This window comes from Chlamydotis macqueenii, chromosome 7, assembly GCF_036417535.1.
Source record: "Chlamydotis macqueenii isolate bChlMac1 chromosome 7, bChlMac1.mat, whole genome shotgun sequence".
NCBI lineage: Eukaryota > Metazoa > Chordata > Aves > Otidiformes > Otididae > Chlamydotis > Chlamydotis macqueenii.
In genome coordinates, this window is record NC_141562.1 from 36,207,200 (window position 1) to 36,227,483 (window position 20,284).

A 20,284-nucleotide genomic window follows, 5' to 3' on the forward strand; every position below is an offset into this window, starting at 1 on the left:
GGGCGGCCCGCGAGCGCGCGCGCGGTGCGTTGTGGGCGCGGCGGCGGCGGTGGTCTCCATCATGGCGGCTTCCATCTCGGGCTACACGTTCAGTTCCGTCTGCTACTACAGCGCCAACAGCAGCGCCGACCACGTAGGTGCCTGGGGCCGCCGCCTCCCGGCGCGGCGAGGCGGGGCGTCTCTCGGGCTCCGGGGCTCGTCTTCTTCCCCGAGCAGCGGCCGGGCAGGGCAGGGCAGGGCAGGGCCGGGCCGAGCCGCCCCCGGTCAGGCCCTGGCTGGGGGTAGCGGCCCCGCTCGGCTTTTACCGGCGACATGGAGGTGCCCCTGCGCGGTGGAGGTGGCTGCGGGGTGCCGCCCAGCCTCCCCTCGGGAGGGGGTGGCGGGGTGACGTGCAAACTCGCCGGGCTGGGCGTGGGGCGCCGGGGTTTGCCCCCCGTGGGTGCGGGGGTCTCGCGTGACACGCAGGAAATCGGCTGTAGGCAGAAAACGCGTGGTTTGCGTGGACGTTGCGGTAGCGGTGGCTTTCCGGCAGCGGTAACTAACTGCGGTCGCAGTGCAGAACCGGGGTGTTTGTAAATCCCTCTGCTCTGTTGACAAACGTCTGGTCTGAGCCTGCTCCCCTGTCCTCGCACCGGGCGATGGTGCGCCGACGTTCCGGTGCTTATGCCAAAAGCACCTGATTCTCGCTTACTCTTCTTCCCCATTTTGGGCAGGATAGAGCATAAAGGATGACTTAAAGTTAGCTCCTGAATCTTCAGATCTCTGGTCCAGCCAAATACCCATGTGTAAATTGGAGTAAGCCTCTGCAGGTGTAAACTTCACTTCCCCTGGGTTTTGAAGGAACTTGCTCAGGTCTCCTCCTCATCCACCCTGTGCCTGCGTACCTGGGGCTGCTTCTTTACGTAATCTGTGTTTGCCTCGTGTAAGTTCTGTGTTACCTGCGGAAGCTTTTGGTAGAATATCATTTTTGGATAGCCTGTTCTACAGTGTTGTGAAAGGATGTTGGTAAATCAGAAGATCAGTCAGGACAGGTTATACCTACTGCAGCTCAGGTATGTATTTCAAACCAAATCTCTGTTTTAATTCTTCCATGTAATGCTAAGAAAGTTACAGTAAATGCCTGTATATAGTGAGTTGTTTCTATTTTTAGTCTTTTTTTTTTTTCCCATTTAAAATTGTAGGAAGGATTTCTACTAGGAGAGGTGAGACAAGAAGAGACCTTTAGCATTAGCGATTCACAGATCAGCAACACTGAATTTCTACAAGTGATTGGTAAGTAATAGAACTTTGAGAAATTCTGGAGGAAGTGCTGTTCAAGTTTTCAATTTTCAGTACAGCAATTCAGTAAGAATTACTTCACCTGTGAGACCAGCACAAGATGTTCCAGTCTTTCAGAACTGCATTTGTTCCAGGATTTGTGTGTTTGTGGCTGATATGTGAGGAAAGGAAGCAGTCTTTTGCTAGATATGGGATTTCTGTGCACCTTCTTTTGTGGAAAAAAGGTCATTCATTGAAGACATTTAGCTGCATTTCATGATGGATAAATTATTTGTTTAACTTTTGGTCCTGCGGGGAGTTTGCTGCTTGATATGGTTGCCTAAATACAAGCATGCGCTCAAAATAAAATAAATGCATTTCTTGATATACTAATACTGAAAGAAGGCAAATTTCCAGTAGAGGATTTAAATGGATGGCTGGTAGTTGATGACATCATAAACTGTCGCTGCAAGATTTGCAACAGAGTATTTGTCAAACAGTTTATTGATAAGCACAAAGACTTCACAGCTGATTTGCTGCTGTTGTGGAAAGTGAAAGAAGATCTAAGATCTTGCTATTAAGTGTTGTTGGTTGAAGTAGATATTTTTATACATGAGTGAGAAGCTGTTGCATGTTTTCAGCCTCTGAAAGAAAACACCTTTTTATTTATGTATATATAACCTGGTGTAAAAGTGCGTCTAAACCTTATTAAAAAACTCGAATGTGTGCATACCTGGCTTTGTGCATCTGGTTCCAGGTAATGCAGCAGGGTCTGCGTAAAGCTTAGCTAACATACAAACATCTTGTGGTTGACTCTCAAATGTTGTTCTGATACAGAACTAACGGGCTGTGAAAGTCTGTACGATATTATGTTACATCTCAAGACGCTCGCCACCTTAAAGTAGTGGTGGTTGTGTGTACAAGAATCCAGAAGGTTAAGTGGTTTCCTGTTCCAGTTATTCCTAAGGAAGCATGGGTGATAAATTGACTGTGTAAAGTGTCAGTTAATTACAATTAATTAATTGAGCTAAATTACAAAATGTAAAGGCATGGGATTTTTTATGTGCGTTTATAATCACTATCAAAGTATTGTATAAAGAGAGCCAGCTGATAGCTGTGTCAGACTAAACTGGACGTGACTATTCAGAGATAACTGATTGTGGTTATTGTTGACAGTGTAACACAGTAATGTCACCAACTGCAACCTCAGTGCGGCTTCACAAACCAAGTGTTTGTGGTGTTAAAAATTATTCCCATTTTAGATAACTTTTGTCACAAGCTTGGTCACAGTTATTTTCTGAAAAGGGAAATTACCTGCCCCTGGAGATCTTCTGGATATTTTTTTTGTTTACCAAATTTTTACTTCAGTATTTATTCATCAGCATTAACTCTTGAACTCCTGGTTCAACTCATGAACTGCGATTGACAGTTTTGTGGCACATTGTCACAGGTAATGTTGAGTTTTAACATCCGTGTATGTCTGCTATCTCAAAGCTTAGTGGTGGTGTTTGAGTATATACGTGTGTATATACAGTACATGTACTGTAGCTATAGATGCCGTAAGCCAATGGGTAAAACTTAAATTTAGAATGATGACTGCTTCATGCATCTGAGCAGAAGGCTTGTTCCTTCCTCTTTTTCAAAAGACAAGGCCTGTGTAGCAATGTAGCAAGGCGAGAATGAAGTATGTATTCTCAGTTGTGATCAACATATTTGCTGCAAGGAATTGGTTTAAGCTGGAATAATTAGACTTACTGGCTTTGTTTAGCAAAGTGTTTCCACAAATTCCTGTGTTACAGCGTAAATATATGGTGTTGATACACTTTAAACAACTCCAAATAAAGAAAGTCTAAATATATTCCAAATAAAGTGACTGCAGCTGCAGCGTCATGAGGAGTTCTTGCTGGTGAAAATGTAGCGTTCCTCAGGCAGTACGCCTGCCGTGGATTTTCAGGGCCGTGTTTCGATAGCGGCTAAATATGCCGAGATGCTAACGTGTGTAGTCTGTTGTTCGTCCGAATTGTGATCTGATTCTGACTCTGCTGAGATTGCAATCGTGAACAGCCTGTGACTTGCAGAACAGCAGGTGGTGAGTCACTCTCCAGGAAGGAAAAGTCTGAACAAAGTTGTTGCTAAACTCTGCAGCGGGATTCTAAATAGGAGCTTGAAATATTATTGCTACGTAAGCGCTATTCTGTCTGAGCAAAGACAATTTCAGACAAAATTGATGTGATCAAGGTATAGTAATATAAATAAATGATAAACTGTATTTGGTAAAAAGTAGTAGAGGAGAACTTCAAAGAAGTTCTGAACGCTGCAAAAAAGTGAGTCGTACTTGGTGTTAGAGAGATAATGTGGATTGGGTTTTTGCTCTTTTCTCACTCTTCACTGAGATTACTGACACAGCACAACCTTTGCTGCTTATATAAGAACTTAGCGTTTATTATATCCTCTTTCATGAAAAAGAAAATACTACTGTGAGTTTTTAATCCTTTATGTAACAGAATTGTAAATTGCAGCTAACCGTTTTGCAGTAGCATCTAACCCCTTTTTCTCATCATAGGTTCCATTTACCTTGCCTGGTTGATACCCCAATGTATAACACTTCACTGATTACCTTCCCCATCCCTTTTTTATTCGTTGCTGCCGTGAGAAACAGTGTATATGAATGCAAGTAAACTGTTGGGGAAAGGTGTATCAAAAAGAAAAAGAAAATCGTAAATGCCTTAGGGAGGAGATTACAGCCTTAAAATAGTATCAAAAGTGTGTATCTGAGGCTGAGGTATATCTGTGCGTATCCAAGCGAGTGGATGTCTTGCTTATTGTTAAAATATTTTCCTCTGTAAAATGGCAGATTGGAAGGAGAAGCTAGTTTTCCGGGTATGGTGCTGTGTCATCAAGTCTTGCTGAGACATTAAAGGAGTGTGCAGTCCGACACAAATGTTTGTTTGCTCAGTAGCTGTGATGTGGAAAGCTCATGCAAGATATGTCACTGTAATTTCTCTTTGCTTTGAGCAGTTGGACACATGTCTCTCTTCTTTGTTGTTGCAGAAATCCATAACCATGAGCCTTGTTCAAAACTCTTTAGGTAAGCGTTTTCTGTTGTCTTCCTGTCTTGGCTGCAGAATAGAAAAATAGGTAGCTCGCTGAAATATATTAGCATTTCAAATGTTTGCATTGTTTGGTCATCTGATGCTTTCAAAGGAATATGTGTAAATGGCACCAGCTGTGACAATGCAAGTGTGAGTTCACAGTTGTAATAGCACTTACTATAAAATGTTAGGCTAGAAGGTGTGCTGAGGTAGCTAGTACCGTCCATCTCACGTAGTTAGTGGAGGCAGGATAGCAGTCAGATCAAATCATATCACTCTGATAATTAGGATGAATGTCAAAACTGATTTAAATTATTGTAGTCTGAGGTTAGCTCTGCTTGGGTTTCAGGACACCTTGTGCCCTAACTTTCGTAAGTTGCTGGGTTATCAAGTTGTTTTGTAGTTAGTAACACTAACTTGCACCAACGGATTATTCTGAAACTTTCAGCTTACGAGGTTTTTTTTTGCCTTCCGATCTCTTATACTCCAGAATTTAAATGAAATGTAAGTCTATTATATTCTGTTTAGCAGCTTCCATCTATTCACATGTAGCATTTCTCTATAGTCTTCACTTGTTATACAGTGATGGCTTCTAAATTGCTGTCTAGAAGTTCTTTTTAGAAGGAATTCCCAATTAGTCTCCTCTTTATTTAGAGATTTCCAGTCAATTAAGAAGACACAGTACCTTAGATATTATGATTGACATTAGTTACATTAGAGAGAAAAGGTGCAGTCTGTCATTTGCTATCTGATAATTACAAAGAGAGTACTCTTAACGCAGCGATTTAAATGCTAGAGACTCTACGCGCCAAGATAACATCCCAGTGTCTAGTAGACTCTTTCTCATTCCTAGTGACGCTTTGCGCAGCGCATATCAAAACTGATCACGTCTACAGCTTCTCCCCAGTCAAGAAATTGGTTGTTAGTAACTGAGCTGATGGAGGAAGGGGAAGAAGTCTGTGTTTCACAGCATGCTTTCTGCACAAGAAAACTGATGAATTTATTTACTTCTGAGCACAGGGGGAACTCTGGCAGCTCATACAGCCTTTATCATTACCGGAGCGTGCTGTTGGTTTCCTGTTCCATTTGTTGTAGCAGACGCTGATTTGGGGGATGTTACCTTATCCTCAGACTTCAGTGCTGCCAGTCTGACGGGGCCTGTCGCTCATCTGCTCTGTGTTCTTGTAAGCTGGCGCTGCTGATGTTGAGTATAACAGGCTTTGTTCCAAATTAGTAGTTAGTTGTAGTCCTAATATTCAAAATAAAATTTGTTTTAAGCTGCAAGTTATTTCCATCCTTATTTACCGGCCAAGTACTGAGCTCAGGACTTTCTGTTGTGTTTTTTTTACCCCACGTACAAGAGTTGAGATCATAGACCTCTAAAACAGAGTGTTTTCCTGCACTGCTTTAGGTGTTAGTGATATCAGCTCTTGAAAGAGAATAAGGACTTGGCAGGTAAGTCAAGGAGGAATCTATCTTCAAATGTTTTTCCTTTTATCATGAAGTGTGATCACTTGAATTTATAAACCTGTCTATGCAGACAGGTTTATAAATTCTTAAATCTGTCGTGTCCTCAAAATAACGACTTGTCAGGGCTTGGGCCTCAGTTCTCTAAGCAGAGCCATATGAAAATACCGTGATACTCTGGATTGTCGCTGACCTCAGTAGAACTGTTTTGGCTTCAACGGTCCCGTCATGTGAGTCTGATTGCAGGACTGGAGCTCAAAAAATTGATTTGTAGTTGTACATAAAATGGCCCTGCTTTCCTTTCTTCTTTGGCAGGTAGGCCTCTTATTATCAAAGCAGGGTTTTACAGAATGCTGGTCAAAATAAAATTACACAGTGCGTTTATGTACATACCCCTTGTTGCAAGGGCTCCCAGTGAAATACTAGGCAGCACACCAACACGTGTAGTGAAAGCATTTTCAAACTTATAATTACAGGCATCTTGTATTTCATTACTAGTGGTTTAAAAGGGGTTAGAGTTTTCGCACCAGCTAGTCTTATGCATCTAATTTAAATGCTCTGCATCTTCCTCTGGGAGCGGCTGCCTCTATTTATTAGCTGTGCAGTCCGCCCAGGCTTCTGACAGTGTCTACGTAACACCCGAGCTGGATATCTTAAGTAGGTGGTGTGAACACTGAGCTATGTTGATAAAGGTAAAACTGCAGAAGTTGCTTTGTAATGTATAGAATGCCATCCATTCGCAGAACACTCCCAAGTATAAATTATTTACTTTATGTGTAATGTGTGTGTAAACTGTGTACTCACCTTTCTCTCTTCCTTGTTTTGGTTCAAGCTTTTATGACTATGCAGGCAAGGTTAATGAGGAGAGCTTGGACAGGATTCTTAAAGACCGAAGAAAAGTAAGTTTTCTGTCTTTTTCTCCTGTTCTAATCATCAGAGCCTATAAGTAGAGTGATTTTGGAAAACAAATAAACAAAGTAGTTAACCAGAATAAATATTTTCTTTGACAGATCTGATGGTTTGTTTTGACCCAAGGCTTATCCTGTACAGATGTTGGTGGATTTGTGGTACTTAGGTTAAATTGGGGGAATGTCTGAATTCCCTGAAGAAATGCAAAGGATCTAAATTCAGATCTCCAAAAGTGAAGGGCTGGTATTAACTCACTCAAATTGCTGAGCTCAACATGTAGCATGATGATTGTGTCCTTCCAACCCAAACCATTCTGTGATCATATTTGGGGAAGAAGCAAACCTTTTTTCATTGTTTCACCTCATTCCATTCTTCTAGTGCACTGTCTTTTTCATTATCAAATAATTGCTTCAGAAGGTCTCATGAACTGATTCGTCAAAAAGCAGAGCTGAAAGTGGGGTTCCTCATGTACTGCAGCGAGTCCACCAGTCGCCTTGCTCTGGCAGAAGGGACGGATGACTGACTTGACTGGTTCAATTTGTGGCACACGTGGATCTTCTTAGACCTAGGAGAAATAAATGTGACTCATAAGTTCTGGTTAGTGCCAGAGCTAGTGCAAAGTAGAGGTGGTTAAAACAAGAACTTTTTTCTTGCTTTATTTCTTTTACAAAACAGCAGCAAACCAATGTCATTCCAGCTGCTTGTAGAGCTGCCGATTGCATTTCACGAGAAGCAGAGCTAACTGACCTGTTGGGCTTTTGGGATTTTGGGATTTCTGTCCTCTACCGGTGACTCAAGTGTAACTTTCGCTACTCTGGTCTGAGTAGGAATGCCTACTGTGTGAACTGATCATCATTATGCAAAGGGTGTGATGACAGTTGCTCAATTGCTAATCGAATTTGCAGTCTTGCCTTTCTGTTCACTTTACCCACCTGAATTGCGGACTTTTGCTTACAGACAAGGCTTAAGTTAAGGAGGGATCCTTAGGAAAGCAAGTCCTAAATCTGTGCAACTTCTGTGACACTGTTCATTGCAATATTTTTTATTTTCCCATCTGTTTCTTCCAGCGAATGTTCTCAGAATAAAATCCTCTGTGTATTATAAATACTAATGCATTTATGCTTAGTGCTTAGGTGCTTTGTGTGTATGTTTATACATAGAGACATGTACATCTTTATGCAGATGATGGAGTGAGTTTCCAGTCTCAGATCCTGAATTCTGTAACCCTGTAACTCTACTCTAGAACACTACAGAGCGTATTAAATTCCCCTTCAGGAGACAAAGCAAAAACTATAATTTAAAAATGCTTGTCTCCTGCTAGTTTTCAGCTGAATTTTATTTTATTAGGACCTACCTTGCAGGGAGACTCTGGTGAAACGCATTATCTGTGGTGAGAAAGCAGGCAAAACTAGAGAAATTAAAATTTGCGAGTGTCATGTGATTAAAGCACTACAGGTTTATTAACATTAATTGTCAGAATGACAAAAATGAAAGAAATACTGTTGTCTGGGCACCAGGACAGTCTTATGTTCTCTTTTGTTAGCCAATAAGCATATTTTATTACATTCAGCCTAAGTAATTGTAGAGATTTACCATAAAAAGTTAAAAACAGTGCTTCCAATCTCTTTTATTTAACACGGGAGTCCTCTTGTTTAGTATGTAGAATCTGCTCTACTCGCTGGATATATACATGCAGTCTCAATGCCTCACTGCCTTACAGTGCCTATTCCTGGGACTCTTCCTACACCAAATTGTTGATGATGTGTCCTTTTTCATTAACCTCTCAAATTAAATGTTAGTTTAGGAGTAAAGGAGTTCAGTGCATGTTGTATATTCAAAATACTAATTGAATTAGAATGGGTCTTATCTGATGTGCATACGATTCTTTCACAGTTAAATACATGATGAGATAATTTTATCACTGTACACAGCAGATTAGTCCCATATGTCTTGTGAACAGACATGAATTTGCAAATATGTTTGTGAAGCACTGGAAACATCTCACTAATCAATACAAGTGAACAGGAAGTTGAAATATTTCGGCTGAAGAAAACCCACATCCGCTGTGTTTGAAAACAGCTCAAGTCTAATAATTTCAAGATGCTCCAAGGTTTGGCACTAAAATTAAACAACTGAAGTATATTGGAAGTGGGATCCTGAATGCCACCGAGGACACAGGTGTTTGTAGCACAATAAGGTTGAGAATTAATAGTTGTGTTTTAACAGGATGTAGCTTGTTTTGGGTTACTTAATAGGTGCAAGTCTCTAGTAATTCAGTCTGATTTTGTTGTAATAAATCTATTGTCTAATTCACAATACCACAGTGTTAGCAACTTTATTATCAGAAATATTTCTCTCAGTTAATACTTTTGTTTTTTTCTGATGTACTTTGATTACAGAACGTTATTGGATGGTACAGATTTAGGAGAAACACTCAACAGCAAATGTCATACAGAGAGCACATCATTCACAAACAGCTGACACACATCCTCGGAGTGCCTGATCTTGTCTTCCTTCTCTTCAGCTTCATTTCCACTGCAAATAACTCAACACATGCTTTAGAATACGTGCTTTTTAGACCAAACCGAAGGTAAACAATCTCTGTATATGAACCAGTCCTTTTTAAAAAATTATTATTCTTGTAATAGTTAGCAGCTTTTATAATAAACCTAACCCAGAAGCTTTAAAACTACATGAGTTGTGATCATCAGAGGGATGAGATAATATCAAGGCTGTTGCAAATGATCTTTTGACTATGAATTAAGAAATCTTTCTGAACTTTCTCTACAGGTATAATCAAAGAGTGTCACTTACTATTCCTAATCTAGGCAACACTAGTCAACAGGAATACAAAGTTTCTTCAGTGCCAAATACTTCTCAGAATTATGCCAAAGTTATTAAGGAACATGGGTAAGGATTTTTCCTTTGGAAATGAAATCGTCAAGCTCTACATTCTTTACCTTCCAAAGAATAGTACAAATATGCATTTCAAGAAGGAGATACCTAGTTCTGGAGGAGAATGGTTGGTTTCTAGTGCTGTGGGCCTTCTTGCTGGAGGATTCTTACTTTTTTTTTTTTTTTTTTTTTTCCTCCCCAGAGAAGTGCAAGCTTACTTTACAACTTGAACTCTGATTTGGAAGTGTTGAAGTCTTGTTGTTTTTTTAAGTCATTTTAATTAAATGCTGTAAATGCAAAATTGCTCTTTTGACTGTTAACAATTAAATTATACAAGCTTAAAGATTTCTGCACAAGCTTAATCTCATTCAAGTGGGACTTTTTTGTTCCAGAAGGAATTTTGGTATTGAATATGCTGCTGTCCGAATGTTGATTCTTGAGTACGTTATAGAAAGATAGTGATTAGCTGCTTAACAGCAACTTGAAGACAGCATGAGCTAGAAACCTGGCTTGTCTTTCTAACTAATTATTTCTGCTTTTTTAGTACTGACTTCTTTGACAAAGATGGAGTGATGAAGGACATCAGGGCTATATATCAGGTTTATAATGCACTTCAGGAAAAAGTCCAGGTAACTTCCTTTACTTATTGGTCAGTATGTATATCGCATCTTTTGTTTGTCCTTTGCTTAAACCAGGAGTGCAGGAGATGATGATATTTAGAGCTCTTAAATAATTTATTACAAACTGTAGGAAAAAAAAAGTCTGACTTTAATAATGTGTCAGTTTCTGGGTAGCATGTGCATTTGCAGTGGCTGCTGTAAAAGTGGTTGTTATGAGTATCATCAATTCTTTTTCTTTTTTTGAGTAAGAATGATTTAATGCTTAGTGATTTCTGGGAGACATTAGCTATTTTTAAGAGTATGCGTTGAAGAAAAGCCTTGCTGTAGGGATTTGCACAGGTTTAAAGGCTTGCCTGTGTGAGTTTAAAAACGACTCCTGGCTCTTGGTATGTAGCATGCAGCAAAGAGCTCCATCTGTTAGTGAAAACTTGTGAATGTTTTGTGTAGAGCATGAGTGAATTCTGCTCCAAATGTGGCAAAGTGTCTGAAAGTGCCCTGAGTGTCAGATCTACTAAATGTAAGCTTGTCAGTTCACAGCTTGTCCTGTGTGAAGAGCAGCGTAGCCGTGCTGCCTGGGGAGCATGCACATCTGCTAATTGTGCTGTAGTCACAGCTTATTTCCAGGCTTGCCCCTTACATCTGCCCTGGAGGGATTTGTGTCTCTGCTTCAGCTTAGCTTTGCTCATTGGCACGCAGAGCAGAGAACAAGGCAGTAATTGCTCCAGCCGTCCCCTGACCCTGCTTGCACAAGAGAGCTGCAGTTATTCTGTGGAAGTTGCTGCTGTCTAACCTGCCTTGCAAGGTGGGTAAATTGCAATGAGAAGGCAGACAGCTTTCATGCCAGCTTCAGGAGACATGAAAATTTATTTTCGGAGGTCTGTCCCATTAGCTAATGGTATTATTGCGCAATGCTGATTTTGCCAAGAGTGCATAATTCCTTTTGTGCTCTTGCTGTTGTTTGAATTAGTGTCTGGAAAAATGGAAAATGTAACATCATCAGGGAATTGTCTTCCTACCTGTTAAAACTATGACTTTGTTGTATTTCACCCTGTAAATCATGCTGCTGTACATTGTTTACAGAGCTTAAAAGTAACTTAAGTGTTAGCTAAATTGGGAAACTTCTATCTTTAAAGTGACTTTGACAGAGAATATCATGGGACTGGAAACGTTTTCTGGTAAAGCAGCTGAGACACATGTGTTTGCATTATTCACCAATTAGTTGGGAGAGGAGGGTTTACAATTTATAAACTTCTAAAAAATATAAATAGAACTGAAAGCATAGTTAATGTTTTTCAGCTCTGTAGGTAAGATCACCAATAGTAACCTTTGGGAGAGGAAACAAACGGCTAGTGACTTCCTGTTTAAGACTCATCAGTGCTTTTAGAGTTGTGTATCTTCAAAACTGATCACCTTTAGTGATAATGACCAATGCTTAATTTCTGAAGAAGTAAACAATATCCAGTATAACACGTTTAGATTAAAAAAGAAATATTATCCAGAACTGTTTTTAAACTTAGATCCTTCTATGAAAATTTCACATTAATTTCCTAACCAGTATAGGGAAATCTTGGAAAAATCCATGGATTGGTCTAGGACAAGAAGTATGCACCTTTTATGCTACGTTTTAAAGTCATGCTACTGTAGTATCATTATTGTGATCTTCAGGTTGACTGTTATGCTCTGATATAGCTAACTCCTGCTCTTAGTTTTGTGCTTTTAATGGCTTCTTGGTCTGGTAGCTTTATTAAAGTTGTCATGAAAGTCTTGCATGTATTTTTGCAAAGTCTTAGCATATCTTCTGTTTTTCTCCTAGGCAGTATGTATAGATGTAGAAAAAAGTGAACGTGTTGTTGAATCTTTTCAAGCGGATGTAAACAAGTTAAAAAGGCAAATCGCGCAAAAGAAAAATGAAAAGGAACAAGAAATAAGTAAGTTGCCTTTTAATTTTTTGTTTGAGATGCTGTGAGGGGAAAACACTCTGTGGAATTATTGAGTTGTATTCCTGATAGCTATAGCAAAAGAAAAAAAAATCACCTTGGGAAAAAGGTGTGTGATGGATTTGCACTGAATGATACCTGAACTGTGAAAGTATGTGTACTGCAGATGTTGCTGTAGGAGTCATCCAGCGTTGGCAAACTTAAAATATGGGAGAGACGCAAAGCTGTAGAGAAAGAATGAGAAAGTCAAATCTGGAAATAACACAGGAAAAGCTCGGTTGTAGGAAGGGAAAAGTGGAGCAAAGCCAGGAATGGAAAATGCAAATCTAAGCACTGGTGAGATTCCTTTTGAAGTATTGTACAGAAACAGGGTACTGTGTTTACAGGCCAGTAGCTAGCTATGCTTCTTTTAAATCTGTATTCCCTTTCCCACTCCCCAACTTTGTCCCCAGATACAAGCCCAGCACCAGTTAAGTTGGAGTTCAGTTATACTACTGCACACCAGACAAACTGGGTGAAGGAAAGCGAGTGCTTAAGTGATGAATATTGATGTAGATCATCTGAAGTGATTTTTTGACCTTGCAGCTTTTAGTGGATGTATCAAGTTTTTCATTACTAATTTAGAGGAAACTGTCTACATTTTTATCCTCGTCTCCCACTTCATAGTTACTGAATCCGAATTTAGTCAGCATTTTTTCATTATTTGCCGACTTACTGGTGAACACAATTAGCACTGAAATATCACTTTTCAATTTTGAACTAGATCTTCCCAACAGTCCATTCTGAAGTCATTCCTTTCTTCAGGAGTACCTGCTAGGAAGTGGAGGAAGCTATTTAAATGTGGAATAGTGTTGGAGTTTGCCTACATATCAATGATGATATGGTACTTGAAATACGAATTGCAATTTGTATTTGTTTTAATTCCATGAAGCTACTGAAGTATTGTACTCCTTGCAGTGTGTTGGGGGGATTAATTCTGGGGGAAGTACAAGCATGATGATCTTTTCTTTCTAGTGAAGCTCTGAATGCAGAAATTATACTTCTGCTGTGTTTTAAGACCTATATTAGTATTGAGTTGACTGGATTTAAGTCTCCATGCAAATTTAAGTTTCTGTCCCAATAAGTCCTATTAAAAATTCACATTTTTAGTAGTTGGTTCTGCGTTCTTTATTAATAGTGCAAGTTCTTGTAGTATGCATTTAGGACTGGTAGGGAAAGCCAGTAATACACGTGTGTTCATCCTTTTTTGGTGCTCCATAATTTTCTGAATCAGTGAAACCTATTGTGTGGCTGGTTGCCACACTGGCCCTCCTTCCTAAAAATTGAATGTGGCTTCAGGAGACTTTTGCTTAGCAGTAGATAGATTTTTATGAAGAGCCTGGACCTTTCTAAGGAGACACTGCTGATCTAATTTAATTTGTGAATGTAAGGGAAGATTGAAGGTAGAGAGAAAGAGCAGAGAACAGGGAAATGGGAAGTAATAGTAAAAAATAATAATAATAATTCATAAGCAAATTAGATATTTTAGCAAACACTACCTCTTTTTTTCCATGTTTTGAAATAAGAAAATAACCATATTTTGTAATTTTAGCTACAACCTGTTTTTTTTATTGTTTGTGTATCTTATCTAAAGTTGTGTCTGAGACTGAAAGATCACTTGGATGGGTTGACACCCTAAACTCTGCACTAGACCCCCTCTGCTGCCGTGGTTGAATATTTATTTTTTTCTCCAGGCAGCAAGGTACTGTTACTACATGGGCATTTTAGAGCAAAGTTTGATGTCACTCCACTTCTCTAAGGTTCTTCCTTCTCTGAACCTCAAAGATAAGGTAAAGAGCCAGCGTCAGCCACAAACCATTTGAAAGATGGAAGTGCCGTGAGTCAGTGCTGTTTCCTACTTCGCTGTAGATGAAACAGCCAGGAAACTGCTACTACATGAGCTAACGAGGAGTAGAGTGGGGTATTTAGTGTGACTGATTCCAGCCCATATGGCAAAAGCTGGGGGAGGAGGAGGAGGAGCAGTCAGTGCTAGCCTCCAGATCCTACCAGTGAGATGCAAATGCCGGACTGAAAATTTATGCCAGAGCAGATAATCATGTGAGAGGGCTGAAACAAGAAAACATGCAGCTTGTATCTCTGTAATATTTTTAGATGTGAGTAGCTAAATACTGAAGCTGGCCTTCTGTTCTCTCATTTTCTCAGTATTGGGAGAATTTCCATGTTTTTAGTGAGTTGAATGTTCCAGTTAATCATTCTCTGAGCTAGAGGAAAAGGGAGCATTTGATTCGAGTTCCTGTGGTAGTGTTGTGTGAAAGCTTATTAATCTTACAAATTTTTGGTTAACAGGTTATGACTTTTAACACTATAGAATACAAGTCAGTTTCGACTTTACTTGCTGGATTGATAGGGAAATAATTTTGTACATTTTGTAGTGGGTTCTAGGGTATAGTGAGTGCTGTGCACTTCCCAGATGCTAGAGAATCTCCCACCATAGTTCTTATATTATAGACCAAAAACTGAGTTCTGTTGTGTAGCAACTTGAGGGAATATGCTCTTTTTATTACTGAAGAAATACCTGTTTGACTTGATTAAATGAATTATCCGGCTCTGATTTTGCTTTTTCCTGAAGTATGGTGTTACAGTTAATAGAGCTGACAACATTTTTTTCTATCCTGTAGCTGCCAGGTAGCTTTACATATACCAGTGTCAATTCTGACAGATATTTGGAGGTTAATAACCAGTTAGAAACCAGTCAAAAACTTGTCTATCCCAGTGTTTAACAAACTTTCCTGCAAGGAAGCTTTTCCTCGTGTCTAAAGTATCATACTCTAATTTAAGCTGCCGCCTACTTAACTTTCCACAGCAGCCTCTTGTGTACATTTGAAGACTGAAACTATTTCCTCAGCCTTCTCTAATTGTCCTTTTATTTCAGTCTTTCCTCTTAGGTCATGATATCTAGACCTCTACTGAGTCCTTTTCTTTTGTACAGTTTCGCCAGTTTTTCCCTATTTCTTAAACCGTTCTGTTCAAAGTCAGATGTATTGCAATTGTAGTCTTAACCATTATAGTACCTACTGAAATAACTTCCCTGTTTCTCAACAGCTGAGCATACTTAATGCATGCTGATATTTAGAGTTTACAGAAATTGACAGTAAACCTACGTTTCTTTTCGGCAGAAGGATGTTCCTCAATTTGCAGTTTGGGCAGTTTGTTATTCCCGTGCGTGTCTTCCTTAAATTATTTTCCAAATAATCTAATTTAAGATCACTTTGAAATTCCTGGTCTGATACTCTGCTATACTTGCAACTATTACTAGCATAGTACCATCTGTAATTTTAAAAAGCATGTGCTGATTAAATTCCATCGTTGGGGTTGTTAGTGCAAGTATAGTTCTGGTGCAGAGCTGTGGGAGCTTCATCTTGACGCGTCTTTCCAATGTGACTGTTAAGCATTGTCATTGTTCTTTAAACAGTTTTCCAGCTGTTCTTTTTAATCCTCGTAGTACTTATGTTCACTATGAAACGTGGAGACATTGTGAAATCCTTAAAGGCTAGACATATCTGTGGCTTTTGGTCTTGTTTTGATTGTTAAAACCACATGGATTGGAAAGAGACCCTATCTTTAGTGGACAAATTTATTTATAGCATCTGTCTAACTGTGCAATTACTTAAATAAAAGTCAAAACATGGAAGTGGTGGTTTTACCCAGTATGTAGGGCTTTTCATAGGGACCAGGTTTCAGTGATTGTGTCTGACTTGTCCAGGTACGGTGAACAACAAACTTTGAGAACCCTGGTTGTGGATCACTGTACTAGGCATGTAGAAACACAGGTTCAAAAGACGATTCTAGCTCAGCCAGCTAGCTAGCAATCTAAATCTGAGATACCATGCAAGTACAGATGTTTCGGCTGGCATGATAAACAGCGATCTCAGCGGCCAGCTAGGCTAATCACAGACATTGGGAGTGAAAGTTTTTATAATAATAATTTGAGGGAAGAAGACAAGATAACTTCTTTGCTGGTGTTCATAAGATTGTCTCCTAGCATTGTAAGAGAAAGCACGGAAGTGTGATTTTAAGATGTAGTATCAACAGTAGAAGCTGATTATGGTCTGATCAAAAGTGAGTCAAGCTTTCAGTACTGAGACAGAGATGGAGAGGAGAAGGCATGATGAGTCTTAGCATAGCTACTTTTTGATGTGAGAAGGAACAGAGAAATACAGACGAGGTGGAAAGAGCAACAGGTTATGGAAACTTCCTGTAGCTGTGTTTTTAGGGGAATTAAACTGGAGGAAATGAACTGTGTGGGATGACTGTGCACATAAAATTGTAGCATACTTTCACTTAGTTTATTTGCCTCCTGAATACATTTTGGATTTGAAATGGGATCATTAGGATAATTAAGTTGTGCTAATACTGATGAGTTTCATGGACATACTGCTAAATTTAGGGAAGCTATTCCTTGTCAGGCTCAAAGAGTAGGATGTAGTAATAAGCCAGGTTTGACGTGATGATGAGGGATAGTGTGTGTCACGTAGTCGTCAATACAAAAGTCAGGATTGACAGGGATGAGTAGTGGAGACTGAGAGGAGAAGACCCAGTGCCGGAGTTTGAGAGACAAACGTGTAACAGTAACAACCAGAAAGAAGAGAGAACAGTTAAGGGCTGGGTGAGTGTGATAGGTTACAGCTGGGTTCTGTACAGCATGCCACCAAGAAAGCATTAAGTACACCAATGTTCTTTTGCTTTTGTAGGAATGCAGCAAGCAATTTTAAGCAGGCAAATGCCAACAGATAACCTGGAACCCATGTTTGTTCCTCGAATGTCCTACACTGGATTCGCTGTGGAAGGCTGCACGCTTGGAGATTCAGATGTCTCTGATCCTCCCCCTCCATATTCTGATTTCAATGCAAGCAATCAAGAAAGTACTGTTGGTCACGGTCTCCTAGAAAGCAATGTTTTTATGCCTCGACCTCAAGCAGTAGGTTCTTCCAGTTATGTTTCCACAAATGCAGGATTGAAATATTCTGGTAATGGAGCATCCGTGCCATCTTCCCAAAGAGCGGTCGGTGACAATGTTGACGAATCAGAAGACAGTGATTATGAAAATTTGCTCGAACCTACGGAGTCATCTGACAGTGAATACTCACAGACAAGGGATTCACGACCTGCAACACATCCTGATGGTGATTCCAGGAACACTCAAACTTCTCAGATTTGATAGGGGGGAAAAAAAAAAAAATCTACATGACACTGTTCTTTTTCGTAATTGTTACAGAGATTTTGGGGATTTAACCTGGAGGAAATGAACTACACAGGATTACTGTGCACACAAAACGTAGAAGACTTGCACTAGATGGTTAATTCACCTTGTGATACATTTTGCAAGTTTTATAATGGAATCATTAGGATAATCAAGTTGTACTAATACTGATGAGGTTCGTGGATGTACTGGTAAATTTAGGCAAAATGAAATTTATAGCGATCTTGTAGCTTTTGTTGCCGTATTTTCTTTAAGACAATAAATTGGGATGTAGTAACTAAGCACAGTTAGTCTACAAATAATGTTCTCAAATCAAAACTTACCTCTTGCACTATCATGCCTTGAATTTTAATTTTTGAAAGGGAAAAATGTATCAGCCGCCTTCAAAATAGCTTTCTCTGGTAAGCCAAATTGGCCTTTGCAAGCAAAGAAATTTTGATAATTCTGAGAAGCCTGATTGGAACAGATGAGGTCTACCTTCTATCGGCATGCTCTTTTAACAGAGAAGGGGTTTGTTTCAACTTTTTTTACTAGCAGAATGTGTGTTTCACTTAAAATGATGGTTGCCTTTTTTTCTGTAAAGGGTGTGGGGGGGTGGGATGACTGGCAAATCATCCAAATGAATGTCATAAATATAATTATTCTGGTTTTGCTGGGTTTACAATGATTTTATGCCACACTAGCCTCATTTATTGTCTCATTTGTTATTTTAGCATAAATACAAAGTGCACATACAGGAGTAAATGACGGACAGAAGTAGTAAATTCCATCAAGAATTGGACTTTGGAGTCTGCAAATTACAAACATCAGAGACTGCTTCTTGCATTTTATTTGCATCTGAATATTGGATTTACACTTCTAGATGAGTTATTTTATGTAATAAATAGGGGATAGGGTAGGAGAAGATTGTTTGGAGAGTCCCCTGGGTTTATTACCTCTTTTCCTCTGACTGAAATGTAAATGATTATTTTAATTTGAATTACAGCTCTTGTCAGAAAATTGCCATTTGGGATAAATGAAGTGTGGTATGCTTAGAGAATTTCATGTTTGGATGCACTTACTTTTATTTAAATACTGCTTGTACGCTAACGTTGCCCAAAATACGTGAAATTGTGCCACTAAGAAGTTTGTATTATTGGACTTTATCCCTGATCTGTAAATGAGAAAATACACATTTTACTATGAGGTTATCTTAAGCATTTGTCATTTGGAGGTGTGAATAACCGCTTCTTTGGTTTACACCCAGAAGAACAAAGCAGTTGCTTAAAAATTTAAATATATTGGATTTACAAAAGACTAAAATTTCAGTATGTATTGTATATGTAGGCAAAAGTCTGTTCATTAGCCTCTCCTTACCTGTACTAAATTCAGCAAAATGACTCTGGAAAAAATGAGATGTTAAAATCACCACTCTTCTACCGAGCGTTTCCACCTTTAAACATCTAGCGGTCTGTTTTTAACTGTATTTTTACGTTATTCTCATTAGCCTTAACTTGATGCATTTTGTCTTCGAGTGTTGCAATCCGTTTAGCAGAGAACCTGCTCTGGTGTTCGCGCTGGCTGTCTGCAAGCGCCTGTGGTTCAGGTGGCGTAGACGCGTGTGTGTCGAAAGCAGAATTGACAAGATGGCAACTGCCGTTTTAATTTTTATTCCGCACAGAAACCTGCAAAATGTACATCTCTGACAAAGCAGTTAAATGTGACAATAAAATCTTATTTAATCCTGTAACTTATATTTTAACATTTGTCAGGTTCCGTGTCAGCGAAATAACTCGCCAGAAATACAGAAATGCTGCTCAAAATTGAGGATTTGTTAAAGCCAGTCTGTTTGTAGGACTGAGAGAAGAAGAATGTTCCCTCACTAACAGGTAGGCAGCATTGAAGAAAAGCTACTAAAACCTGACGTCTGTGCCTTTTAGTTCAAAATCCTGTAGTTCCTCTGGTACAATGAAGTATTTTCTGCTTGATTGTTGTGAGAAGCCTAGAATTGCTGGTTCCTTTATTTCTGAACTTACTTTTTTTTTCCCCCTCTCCCTGACTGTTTATATCTAGAAGAACAGGAATGTACCATATGGAAAGACTCAATAAGTTAGAACTATCACATATGCTTACAAAAGAAAGCATCGCCAAATATTTCTGAAACCAACTAGGATTGACACTACGGGAGCCTCCAGATCCCCAGTTTGCTCATGGAATGGCACATGTTGGCAGGAAGAACTGTGCGCGTCTTTGATTTTGGCATATTCATGACTGGGCAGGTTTGAGTTCTTGTCTAGCCTCTCCTAACTCCTCAGGGGAATTTTGGTGGCTCTGACCTGTCCTGAGTTAAAGGGAAGCCGTTACTGCTGCATGTAGCAGCAAAATAACATGAACAAGCAAAGACAGCTGAGGTTTCCTGTTAGGTGGAAAGATGCTTCAGGCCATACTTAGGGTGACCAGTATCAGATCAGTACATTTTATGTTCTGTTGTTTAGCTCCTTCTAGTTAGACTTAATACCTTTGATTATAGCAGGAGAGAGCATTTAAAGAAATCAATATTACTTCAAATCCAATTGACAGCAGCATCTTCTGCCATTTCCAGTGCCCCTTCCTTATAATTGCTGTGGGAGAGAAATCCTCTAGGCGTAGAGGGTACACGGTCGTGGAATTTTTATTACCTGCAAATGGATGCCTGTGCTGGGCCAGTGGCTGGTGCTTTCCTTGCTGTTCCTGTGGGTTTTCTGACAGGAAAGGGTACGCCTTTGTGCCTTGTCAGTCTAACTTGGCTTTTTTCGGCGCTGCAGACACCTGCGAGGTTTATTTTAAGCCTTTTGCTAGTAGACTTGCTTTGCTTGGTTCTTCCATGGC

General features: G+C 39.6%; 1 protein-coding gene across 1 annotated transcript; it reads left to right on the forward strand.

The window, feature by feature from the left end:
• Window positions 1–22: 22 nt before the first annotated feature.
• Window positions 23–19,166, forward strand: ABRAXAS2 (abraxas 2, BRISC complex subunit). Its single transcript, XM_086751662.1, has 9 exons — window positions 23–133; window positions 1,182–1,272; window positions 4,309–4,345; window positions 6,649–6,715; window positions 9,125–9,315; window positions 9,516–9,635; window positions 10,165–10,249; window positions 12,054–12,168; window positions 16,929–19,166. Exons 1-9 carry the CDS (start codon window positions 62–64, stop codon window positions 17,393–17,395), a joined length of 1,245 nt encoding a protein of 414 aa, XP_086607788.1. The 5' UTR covers window positions 23–61; the 3' UTR covers window positions 17,396–19,166.
• Window positions 19,167–20,284: the final 1,118 nt, after the last annotated feature.

What these genes read in the sequence shown, in the direction of transcription:
- ABRAXAS2 (XM_086751662.1), top strand. Translation starts at nt 62, where the DNA reads ATGGCGGCTTCCATCTCGGGCTACACGTTCAGTTCCGTCTGCTACTAC. An exon ending in CACTTCAGGAAAAAGTCCAG is followed by an intron (nt 10,250 to 12,053) that starts GTAACTTCCTTT and finishes TTTTTCTCCTAG; the next exon opens with GCAGTATGTATAGATGTAGA. An exon ending in TGAAAAGGAACAAGAAATAA is followed by an intron (nt 12,169 to 16,928) that starts GTAAGTTGCCTT and finishes TTGCTTTTGTAG; the next exon opens with GAATGCAGCAAGCAATTTTA.